General features: G+C 48.7%; 1 protein-coding gene across 1 annotated transcript in view; it reads left to right on the top strand.

Moving 5' to 3' along the window:
* The window catches only part of LOC142588355 (xaa-Arg dipeptidase-like), a 76,599-nt gene that overhangs the window by 52,652 nt on the left and 11,352 nt on the right, over positions 1 to 12,595 (top strand). Inside the window, exons 5-6 of the mRNA XM_075699989.1 lie at positions 5,836 to 5,971; positions 9,946 to 10,188. Of these exons, the coding sequence (XP_075556104.1) occupies positions 5,836 to 5,971; positions 9,946 to 10,188 (379 nt within the window). The remainder of the gene's footprint in view (positions 1 to 5,835; positions 5,972 to 9,945; positions 10,189 to 12,595) is intronic.

The raw sequence follows: 12,595 nt of genomic DNA, 5'->3' as shown, positions 1-12,595 counted from the left end.
GATCAGCTGGTCGTGCCTCAATGCTATCGTCAGGATCTGTTGCGCTTGTCACATGGGGGTTCGTGGTCCGGACACCTAGGAGTTAAGAAAACTAAGGACCGTCTCTTGCAAGAGTACTATTGGCCAGGGTGTTTTCGGGACGCAGACCATTTCGTGAGGACATGTGACACTTGTCAGCGGGTGGGCAAACCAGGGGACAAATCGAGGGCGCCGTTGAAATTGGTACCTATCATTACGGAGCCTTTTAGACGGCTCGTTATTGATACTGTGGGACCTCTGCCGGTAACAGCCACGGGGTACAGACACATTTTGACTGTGATCTGCCCAGCGACAAAGTTCCCTGAAGCAGTGCCGCTTAAAGAACTCAGCTCAGTTGAGATAGTTAATGCACTACTGTCCATATTTGCGCGAGTTGGTTTCCCTGCGGAAATCCTATCAGATCAGGGCACAGTGTTTACTAGCGCTTTGACGACAACTTTTCTCGAAAGGTGTGGGGTAAAGCTGCTACACAGCTCAGTGTACCACCCACAGTCGAATTCCGTTGAGAAGCTCCACTCCGTCATGAAGCGCGTGTTGAGAGCCTTGTGTTTTGAACATCAAACTGACTGGGAGCTGTGTCTGCCTGGGGTGATGTTTGCATTAAGAACCGCGCCGCATGCGGCTACGGGGTTTTCGCCAGCTGAACTGGTGTACGGTCGCTCGCTTCGATCTCCGCTTCGCATGCTTTGAGAATCGTGGGAAGGTAGGGGCGACGACCCAGTCGTGGTGGAGTACGTGCTTAAGCTCCTCGAACGCTTAAGAAGGGCACAGGAGTTGTCAGGTGAAGCAATGACAAAGGCCCAGCAGAGGGCCAAGGTTTATTATGATCGGACAGCCAGGGCCCGTCGTTTTGAGGTTGGCGATGAGGTCATGATATTGCGCACATCGCTAAACAACAAACTAGACACCCGCCGTGGTTGCTCAGTGGCTATGGTGTTGGGCTGCTGAGCACGAGGTCGCGGGATCGAATCCCGGCCATGGCGGCCGCATTTCGATGGGGGTGAAATGCGAAAACACCCGTGTGCTTAGATTTAGGTGCACGTTAAAGAACCCCAGGTGGTCAAAATTTCCGGAGTCCTCCACTACGGCGTGCCTCATAATCAGAAAGTGGTTTTGGCACGTAAAACCCCAAATATTATTATTAACAAACTAGACGTGCAGTGGGAGGGCCCAGCACGAATTGTTCAGAAACTGTCGGACGTTAACTACGTGGTAAGTCTGCCAGGAAAGCGGAAAGCACAGCAAGTTTACCACTGTAATCTGCTCAAACCTTATAGACAACGGGAAGCAGTGGTGTGCATGATGATAAACGTTCCTGAAGAGCTTCCAGTCGAGCTTCCGGGACTAGGCTCAGTGACGAACAGGGAAGACACCGGTCAAGTCATTAGTGACCTTATCAGTAAAGCACCGCTGTCGCCCGAGCAGAAAACCGAACTACACCAGCTATTACAAGAGTTTCAAGGTCTGTTCTCTGAGAGGCCTGGTAGGACTTCTGTACTTACTCATGATATAGAACTTACCTCCACAGAGCCAGTACGATCCAAGGCGTATCGGGTGTCACCCCGCCAGAGCGATATTATGGAGGCTGAGGTAAAGAAAATGCTACAGCTCGGTGTTATTGAGGCAGGTGAGAGTGATTATACCTCCCCTTTGATTTTAGTTGAGGTACCGGGCAAGGAACCTCGTCCTTGCGTCGACTACCGCAGGCTTAATTCCATCACTAAGGATCAAATTTATCCGATCCCTAACATCGAGGAGCGCCTTGAGAAAGTTAGTAGCGCTCAGTTTATTTCCACCCTAGATCTTGTCAGGGGTTATTGGCAGGTTCCACTTACAGAAGAGGCTAGTAGGTATGCGGCGTTCATTTCACCAATGGGAACATTCCGTCCTAAAGTGTTGAGTTTTGGTTTGAAGAACGCGCCATACTGTTTTTCAAGTCTCATGGATAAAGTGTTGCGGGGACAGCAAGAATTCGCTTTACCGTATCTAGACGACGTAGCGATATTCTCCGCATCCTGGTCTGAGCATATGACACACTTGCGGGCAGTGCTAACCCGCCTGCGCGAAGCGGGCTTGACAGTCAAGGCTCCTAAGTGCCAGTTAGCACAGGCCGAGGTTGTCTACCTCGGTCACGTGATTGCTCAGGGTCGTCGCCGCCCCTCTGAAATAAAAGTGGCCGCTGTGCGAGACTTTCCGCAACCGCGCACCAAGACCGATATTCGGTCGTTCTTGGGTGTCGCCGGCTACTATCAGAGGTACATCCCTAGGTACTCTGATATCGCGGCTCCCCTGACGGATGCTCTAAGAAAGACAGAGCCTCAAACAGTCGTCTGGGACGAGACCAAGGAAAGAGCTTTTAGCGCCCTAAAGAGTGCCCTAACAAGCCAGCCTGTGCTACGATCGCCAGACTATACAAAAGGGTTCATTGTTCAGTGCGATGCTAGTGAGCGAGGCATGGGCGTTGTACTGTGCCAACGGGAAAATGGAGAAGTAGAACACCCCGTCCTGTATGCTAGTCGTAAGCTGACCAGTCGTGAGCAGGCGTATAGCGCCACCGAGAAAGAGTGTGCATGTCTCGTGTGGGCCGTTCAGAAATTGTCATGCTATCTAGCCGGCTCGAGGTTTATCATTGAGACGGATCACTGCCCTCTCCAATGGCTGCAGACCATCTCTCCCAAAAATGGCCGCCTCCTGCGCTGGAGCCTCGCTTTACAACAATATTCCTTTGAGGTGCGTTACAAAAAGGGGAGTCTCAACGGTAACGCCGATGGCTTAAGTCGAAGCCCCTAACGTAGGAATCAGCCTCAAAATTGTTTGTTACTGATGTTTTTTTTCCTGAGGCAGGATTTTTTTTAACATATTGCTTTTGTTTAGTGTTTCAAAGTGATGATATGCTTTCTAGTGCAAGTTTTCAATTTGTGGACGCGTTCTGAGTGATGCTAGACTACTGTAAGGAACTAGGCAGTGGTATAAAAAGGGGAAAGAGCCTGGCAGGGCTTAGTGAGGGTTGTGCCGTGCTTGCTGACTGAGCGGTTGAGTTTCAGCGTAGTTCTAACGCTTGCCGGGAACGAGAACAAAAATGTGAACTCTCCCGAAGTCACTTTGCAGTGTCCCGTGCGATCCTGAACAAGAGAACGAGGCCTTCTCTGTGCGCTGCGCTCAAGAAACGTCGAGGGACGCCCGACTTCGGTTATGAGCATCATCGAGCGACATCCCTCCGGACAGCGGATGCAGTCCCCTGTCCATCGGGATCTCCTTCCCCCGGCGGGGCGGTCTGTTGCGTTTCGCCTGCGACACGTGGTTTTGCCGGCGCGACTGCGGCGGGGCGGCAGACATTTTGGCCCGATCGTCGTCGCCGCAACACTCATCGCCAGGTGTTTCCAGGCGCGACTGCGGCGATGCGACCGCCTAGGGATCATCCTCGCATTCCAGTCATTGTGCCCGAAACAGGCGATGCCAAAGCAGGGATCTCATTCCAGTCATTGTGCCCGAAACAGGCGATGCCAAAGCAGGGATCTCGTTCCAGTCATTGTGCCCGAAACAGGCGATGCCAAAGCAGGGACCATCCTCTCATTACAGTCATTGTGTCCGACCGGCAGCGCCACGACAGGGTGCTACGAGATCGTGCTCGACATGGTGCTACGGCATCGCTACGACAGTGTGCGTCACCATTAGCCCATTGTACATTCACGTGCTCGTCTTTTGAGGGGTTCCTTCTTGCCCTCAACTGCGAGAGTATAAAAACAGCTGCCCCCGGACGCCAAAAAGAGGGCTCCGATTTCTTCTGTTGAGTGAAGTGCTCTCCCGTCTCTCTACTTCGGTCAAACCTGACCGCCAACTCTTTGCGATGTTAAAATAAACAAGTTGTTTCGTTGTTACCAGTCGACTCATGCTTTGCCGGGACCTTCGGATGCTTCCAGTTATACCCCAGGCCGCCAGGCCAACGCTACCCTTGGGGCTTGCGACCCAGGTACAACCACGGGCGTCAGCGCCGAGTTCCCAACAGATCGTACCAGCAGTCCGATCCCAAACATTTGGCATGTGCACCTTGAAAGGACTTTTTGTCCTCAAACAAAGGTTTACAACCGCGATTAGAACAATGTGACGCTAGATGTAAAGCATTAGGGTTATTAAGTGATTGTTTATGTTCGTTTAGTCTGATGTTGATACACCTGCCGCTCTGTCCATTAGAAGCCTTCGCGCACTTGAATGGAATCTGATAATCAATACCAGTGTTATTCATTACACAAGGTACTAAAGGGGACACATGCATAACGCCACGGTCATTTTTCTTCTTCCGCCCCTCTGCTCACGTTTTCTATTTATTATAGGACGCATCATTGACAACTTGCTGTGGGGCCGGAAAGACCGTATCGACGTAATATCTACTGGCCACGTTCCGTAAACTGTGTGGCAACTTATGCACATGGGGCATTACAGCAAACCTTTCTTTTTCCTTTTTCTGCTTATCTTGTAGGTTTTTCTTTTTGCAGCAGCTTTTACCCATTTTGTAAGCTTTTCACAAGTTAGTATAACAAATGAGCAGGATAGCCAGCCTTCTCTAGCCTATCTGTTGCGAAAAACTTTTTTGTATACTGTGTAGGCATGACTTAACGATGGCAGACCTATAGCGCTGAGTAAGCTATCCCCTCTTTTACAAGTGTGGAATTGCGAAAAGAAAAATCAAGCACTGTATTATTTATTTATTTTCTTTTCTTGCCCTTAGCGAATAATACCAAGAGACATGTTCTTGTTGGGAAGTAACGCACAAATCTAGAAACTGCAATTTATTGTTCTGTTTAAGCTGAAGCATAACTCAAGACCCCACCACGTTCCCCCAAAACTTTTAAAATATCTTTAGCTTTCTTGGTGTAGTTATTGCTTGAACAGAAAACCAGGTAATCATCTATGTAATCATCTACGCACTACAAGCCAAGAATACATTACCGGACCAACTAGCCCAACAGCCCATCTTTTTGCGTCAATACCCATATCAAATATAAACTAAAGTGCAGGTTTGTGACAGCATGGTTTATAACACAGAACCTGACGTCATTACATTACATATATACGAAAAGGGCCCGTCTAGTAACGCATTGCATTTGTGTTGTGCGAGTGCCATGGGAAGGCCACGTGTAGTGAGAACTCCTAAAGAGCGGCGCGCATACGAGGAGCGGCGCAGCAAACAGAGACCATCATACCTTGCTGGTGAAGCAGCGCACTGACACGGACACAGTGAAGACACACAAGACGACACTCGCTTTGAGAGCACCTTCCAGAAGCACTGGGAATCAAAAATATGGATCTCCGATCGCACCCATATTTTTGATTCTCAATGCTTCTGTGTCCGTGTCAGTGCGCTGGTTCACCAGCAAGGTGTGATGATTAATCACCAACTAGCCCAACTTCTCACATTACCTAGTAGAGACAACAGTGTGAACAACGGCGTCATGCTCGTGCCACAGATGGACATCGTGTCCAGGACGCTCAGCGCCAAGCGCGGCAGGATGATGATGTATGTCGCGAAGCCGAAAGCGCGTCCAAGCAACGAAGGTACAATGCAAACAATAGTTTAAAGGGCACGATATTTTTTTTTTCGAATGGACGCCTCTGGGGCTACGCCGAAGAAGCCACTACTGTTTCTGAGTGGATTCGATGGCTCGATAGGTCATTAATTGCATAAAAATAAAGCACAAAATTCAATCAGTGCCACTGCTTCTGTACGCTCTTGGAGGAGTACTTTCGGTACTTTCTTTTAATAACAAACTTCGCTTTCACGGTTTTGTTTCTACTTAGATCACGGTGCAGTTCCAGTGCAGCCCGCGCTTCGGGTCACCCTGGGAAGCGTCCAGCGCTCTGGACGCCGCAGTCGCGTCCTACGTGAACCTGGCGCTCCTTCGCCAGCAGGTTAAGCCTCCCAGCAGGATGATGGGTGAGGATCCGTTCACGCTTCCTTCGCAGAAATGAATTCCTACTGCCTATAGATTTTCATGATCCGTCAGCGCAAGAACTAGAAACGGACGAAATAGAAGAGGCTATCACTTGACGATAAGTGTTCCACAAATCGATGGCCCATGCTGCCAGCATCTTGGCCTCTCATAGCATTCCTCCTGCTATGTAAAGCTTATAGAGTGCCAATCAAAAGAGGCGCTAGCGATACAATTTTGATGCAGTCTCAGATGATGCACCTATTGCCGAACGCGTTTTTCGATTGACAATAACCGATAAACAATATTGACACGTGTACTTGTATTTATCGGGTGACAACGTTTCGCCGCCTAAGAAATGTTATCGCAAAGCGCGGGACGCGCCTGCATGTATCCGAAGTTTCTGGAAAGTTATCGATGCTTCTATTCGCTGTCTGTTGTCTCCGAACCTTGTGTTATCTGATTTCATCGCGTGACGCGAATGGTTTAGAACTTTGTGGAAGGCACGCGGGTCCCAACGATTAGTCTGGAACGTTCGATGACTGCTGTATAAAAGCCGACGCGCTGGACCCGCTGACCAGATTTTCGACGATCGCCGACCGTGTTCGCCGCTATCGTTGTGCTATAAGTGTAGCCTGTTTTTGTGGGCACAGGTTCGCCCAATAAAAGTTAGTTTTGTCCTTCACAGTATTGCTACTGTGTTCTTCAACGTCACCACCACGTGACAATATAAGGTCGTAATTTCATAAGGTTTCTATGACAGTCCCACGATTTTGGAACCTGTAAACGTCGCGCGGTCTGTCGGTGGCGGCCGCGAGCCCCGCCGTAACTGAATGGGGAACAGAGAAAAAAACTCATATATCGCGAACAAAGTTAGTTATTCGAAATTACTCACGGTTATGCGTATTAGAGACCCACTGGAACATACTGGTGAAGTTCCAGTAGCGTGCCGCAAAGCACGTATGTTCCGAAGGCATTTGAATAAATTTGCTTAGTAGCTTAGCAATTCTTGCTTTTTTCATTTTCTTTATAGCATTGCGTGTGTCATCGGTTTATCGCTTATCAGGCAGTATTTATTCTGCGCGATCAAGAAAAAAAGTTCTCAGGCACTTTACATGCGCTTTCTAAGGATGAAGGCGAAATCCTGCACGCTCACGAGACATTCCTTGAATTGCTTCCACATTTTCATTCGAATGCGGTGTTACTTCCTATTGTTTCCTCCCACCAACGCTCGTGGGTTCAGGTGCGTTAATTAACTCTACCTTAATTCACTGTGCCTTAATTAACTTCGTCCTAATTAACACCAAAGGTAGCGCGTACGACTCCCACCAAAGGTCGTGTGTGCGAGTGTCCTAATTACCTCTATATTAATTGACTTTCCCTTAAAGGGCCCCTAAACCACCCAGAAGTGAAAATTTAGTTGTGGTGTTGCAGTTCTGCGCGAATCTGCAACGAACACCGAGAGCCGAGAGCATTATTCGAAATGGTGCCGTAAAAGCGGAGTTACACGCGTTTGATGATCGAGACGCGGCCGTAGCTCGTTCCGATCTTCGCTACCCTGCGTTCGTCGGCTGGTCTCCTCCTTGCCCAATGCACCTCCAAATGTCACGTGACACACGTCGTCGCTAACTAACGGGCTTTTCAAAACACTGTCCACTTCCGGCTAACGCGACTCTGCCTTCTCGGCTTCCCGCTGTTGCTGCCGTGCCGGCCCGTGCTCCTGCGATACATGCCGCTATGGGCCCTGTGTTGCGCACACGTCTTGAAAGGCTCGCCAGTATATAATTGATCCGTACGGTGACGCGACGTGCCGAAGCACCCCCGCTGGAGATGGAATAGCTGCCGTCGCCGCGTTCCCTAAATCGTGGCGACGATATGGGTTGGTATACGTTCTGCTGTTTTCGCTCACTGGCTGTTAGCCCATTCCGCGCTAATGGCATCGCCAAGGCAGGTGCGCGTGCGGCACCGAACTGGCACCCACGTACACGTACATCGCCGCTGTGCTTTGATTCTGCCAGAACTCCAATGCGCTCAAGCCAGCCAGGCAATGCGCTCAAGCCGGGGTCGTGTCGTTACGTTTTTCCACAATCGGCGCTCTTGCAGCCAAGCACCCCACACGAACGCCTTCTAGCCATCGCAGAACACTGTAGGTTCGCGCAGCTGATCTGACAGCTAAGCACGAGTGCGTTGGAGTGCGAGCGATTTGGCACTTGCGCTGCGGGCTGTAGTAACCGATTCGCAAGCGCGCACGAGCGAGCAACACAACGAGGAAGGGCAGGGAGCGCGCGTACCTGCTAGCAGACCACTGTGTAGCAGACTAACCGGAAGTCGTAGGTTCTTGTTCGACCGATCTATAGCGCGTGCTCCTGGTGACATCACCAGACGAATCCTGACGTCACGACGAGTGCGGGGGGCACCGGAAAGGCCCGGAGAGGAGCACGGGATTGTTCTTTTTATTTTGTAACGGTGCCCGCTGCGTGTAGCACTGCCGCGTTTGGCATCGTTGATCGTGAGGGCATTCTGATCTCGATCTACGTGTCTAGATCAAATGTTAAAAAAATGTCGGAGGTGGTCTAGGGGCACTTTAATTAAGTTTGCTGTAATTAACATCACGCGTAGTGGGTTCCTCGTATAAAGTCCAAGTGCAAAAAGTGTAAAAATTGTAGGCGAGCCTAATGTTTGACTTGGGTGTCTCTTCGTGGCAATCGCACCTCTGCGTTGGCGTTGTTCAGATTAACTTTAGGCGAACGCAACACGAACTGAACTCGGACGCAACTGTTTTCCTTTAATTAGCTGGTTAAATATTACGCCACCTTCTTACGTGTGACTTTATTAGTGATTTCATTTATTCCGCTTTCTACTCGTGCTCACCTGGCGGTTCTCGAAAGTCTGATTCTGTGCTTTGGTTTGCGGTAATCAGTGATTTCTAATTAATTCTAATTATTTCAGACACTTTGGTAACACAGCTTGTAACAACTTCTGCTCTGATATCATATCTGTAATGAAATCCGTGACTTCTGTACTGTACTATTCGTTATGTTGCTGTTTTCTTATTTATTTCGAATTTCTTCCCTGGTCGTTTCGGGAGGTGAACCGGAAGTGCTGCGCAAGGAACAAGAGTGTCGCTCCATGCTCGTGCCGCTAATAAGATAGCAACCGTGCTCCATATGCTGTAGGTGCAAAGGTGAGGGGGAGCCGAGATGGACATGGCCTAGCGCGTCTAAGGGAGGATGGTTAGGAAGATCCGTGCTGTCTTCTCACAGGCTCAGAAGGGGAGGGCGCCGCTGTGAGATGTGCGCACGCTGGGAAGGAGGTGGGGGGAGGGGATATTAGCACGCTTTTCTTCTACTCCGGCCGTGGCTGTGCACTATCTCGGAGAACTTCCGGTAGTTGCATGGGCTAAGCAAACGGAGATTAATGATATCTTCGTCTGCGCTGTGTTCTCGCACTCCTAGTTCACGTGGAAACGAGATGCCACAGGAAGGACAATTTGCTCGCCGCTGCTGGCACTCTTCACAAAGTGGCTCCCTGATGCTGAGTGTCCGCGGGATCATCGAGTGAGATGTGTCCATGTTTGCCTGTGTGCGCGTGACACCATGCTTGTTAATTTAGTTAGCAAGCAAATGTTTGCAAGTTTATACGGCCGATAAAGCTACTGTCCTTGATAATCCGTCTTAAAATTTTGCCATGGCAATTAAGTATTTGGCTTTCGAGTAAAACTGCAACTTTTCTTTTTTCTGGCAGCTGAATAAGTGGAGAGCACGGAGGAACCCAGGGGTGTGTTTTGATTTTGGCAGGCATGGGAGACAGTCACGTTAACAGCTAGTAAGACAGCTTCAAACCCAAGTAATGGAACGCGTAAGGGACAGTCTGAGAGACGTCACCGCGATGTGAGGCCGACTCGCGTCAACAAGAAAAAAAGCTAAGAAAACTACAGATCATGGCTGTATTTTAACTATTTGCATGTTGGCACTCGCAGGCATCCTGCTGGAGTGCGGGCGGAGCGACATTGGGAGGCCAGAGACGAGCCGGATGGTGTTTCAAGTGTGCGCCCCGACGGTACCCGAACTGGCCATCTTGATGACGCGCGTCGAGGCGTGCTTCGAGGCAGCGGGTCAGGCCACCGACTGCTCCCTGGTGCAAGAGAAGAGCATCGTCTACAAGAACTTCGTTCACAACAGCGTCTTCGACGCGGCCTACGCCAAGCATGCACGTCACATGGGTGAGCAACTCTCGAGTAACTGCATGAAATTGATTTTAAAAGAAAAACTGCGAAAAAAAATCGGGGCAAGGAAGAAAGGACCGGACATCGTGTAGCTGTCTGAACTGGCCGTCCGTGATTTGTCGAGCCATTCTGCGTGCTGTTTGCCTATCATGAAGCTGCGGTTCAAGTCAAGTCAAGTCAAAGTATTTTATTTACGCGTCAGAAAACGGTTGCCTAAAAGGCAGACGTAAATACAATTAATGCCTGACAGACTGTCAACCCCCTTCCCCCCACTCCCCAAAGATCTCACCCAACATCACTGTAATAATTGCTACATTGCCTGTCGACAAAACTTTCAATATAAATTAGTGGAAAGCACTGGCAACAATGCATCAAAATGAGAACATTTGAAGCAAGAGTATTCTGTATCGCGAGAAATGCGCAACTAAGAACGAATGACATTTGTGACATGAAATACATGAAAATCGGCCAAAGCAATGAAACAGGAACAATGAAAACAAAGTCAGAACTGAAACCAACATTTAGTGCTCACTTGTCACACCGAGAGAAAAAAAAACATTTCAAAATTGTGTGCCAAGAAGGTATCTGCTTATGCTCTTTTTAAATGCTTGCGTTGAGACGCTGTCTGTAACAACGGTCATAACTGTTTTGGGTCTATTCAAGAAGTCGGGAATCTGGTATGATAATTTCGACACTATTGTACAAAATGGACCTGCCGTGACGGCTTGCTGGCCATGTCGCCTTGGTGCTGACTATTAGGTTGCGGTTTGGAGAGCTCTGGATTGGTGATGGAAGTGGAATTCATAAAACTTGAGTATGTATATATATGTGCACAGGCAAGCCCTTAGGGTTTCTTCGGCGTCATGCGACAACTTTCAGTATGGCTTCAAAAGGACTGCTCTACAAAACGATCGTGAGGTTAATTTCACAGCATGTACGGGACTCACCGAAGGTTGGTGTCAAGGAACGTTTCGAAAGGGCACAAATTTTAGGCGCAAAATTTGTTACTGGAAATTAGCTTTAGCTTTAGCGCGACACAAGCGAAGAGTAATCTATAGTGGGAGTCAAAACTGCAGGAGAAAAGAACTTCGTTTTGTATTTTTAAAGAGTTGCACTTTGTTTCATAGTGTCTTTCACTCCCCAATTGGTGCTTGCAAGCTCAAATATATACTTGAGCCTGATTATACACCAGCGCGAGACGATTGTATCTAGAAGTGCACGAAATATCTACTCAGACAAAAGTCTTTAAAATGATTTTCTTTCCGGAGAACAATACGGGAATTGAATAGACTGTTATTTTCAGTTGTCGATGTAATATCGAACGATACGTTTTATTATTCGTTAGGCTAATGAGATATTACTATCCACTACAACTTGGTCTGCGTGCTAACAGTTTGGTATTCTTGCCTTTTTTATTATTTCCTTGGCCACGTTGCTTACTTTTTGTACTTTAATGTTTAGTTCTTTGCCATAGTGCATAGATCCGCTCGGTGTTACCTACTGCCCTCCTGTAACTCCCGTAAAGGCGCCGTGGGTAGTGCTAAAGAAAATGAACGGCGGTCAATCGAGGTTAGCACCGAGCTTGACAGTACAATGGCTTTGATAGCATGGGCTGTTTTGGTATTCGTTGCACTTGTTTTGGCACTTGAAAACAGCGGCTTCTCTTGAAACACCTGATTTTTGCTTAGAATAGTGGTTCCGCATGAACTCAAAAATTTAGGTGCCTCAGCAAAGGAAGAACTATGAATATTGAACCATTAGCACCTGTATTTTTAACCACGTAAGCCGTGTCTTCTTCAAACAGAGGACCAAAGGAGTTTCAAAGAGCGTACAATACGTTTTATACACAAGAGATATACTGCATCATTGTGTTTGTGAGGTGGTCAGCGCGTGACTTACTAAGAAAAAAAATAGAGCTAAAACGGGTAAAGTGGAAGAACCCGACCAAGAAAGTGTCGCATTGTGTGATTTCCTCACACTTTGTCCACTCATCGCGTAGTTGTTATCCCAACGAGGGTCGCTGTGGTCTGCGACTCGAGCCGCTGAGGAAGCGAGCAGAAAATGACATGTGGGCATCTCTGTACTACATAATCTTTCACATGGCGCTTAGAACGATGCACAAGTCGAAGAAGGGCGACAAGACATGCGACTGCTCCTACTCATTGGCGAAAAGCAGAAGGTACGAAATAAATATAAAAAGACAGAGCACATACATCACTTGCCCACAGCGCACTCACTCGCTCTACTTTGCGCGATTGATTCGACTCGTTTTGGTTGTTTTTGGTTGTTGCCCACCTTGGTGGCGTAGGGGCACTGGCGCTGCGCTGCTAAGCCCGGGGGCGCGGGGTCGAATCCCGGCCGCGGAAAGGCGCTCGTGTACCGTGCATTGGGTGCATGATAAAAA

This window comes from Dermacentor variabilis, chromosome 7, assembly GCF_050947875.1.
Source record: "Dermacentor variabilis isolate Ectoservices chromosome 7, ASM5094787v1, whole genome shotgun sequence".
NCBI lineage: Eukaryota > Metazoa > Arthropoda > Arachnida > Ixodida > Ixodidae > Dermacentor > Dermacentor variabilis.
This window is presented reverse-complemented; position numbering and strand designations above follow the sequence as displayed.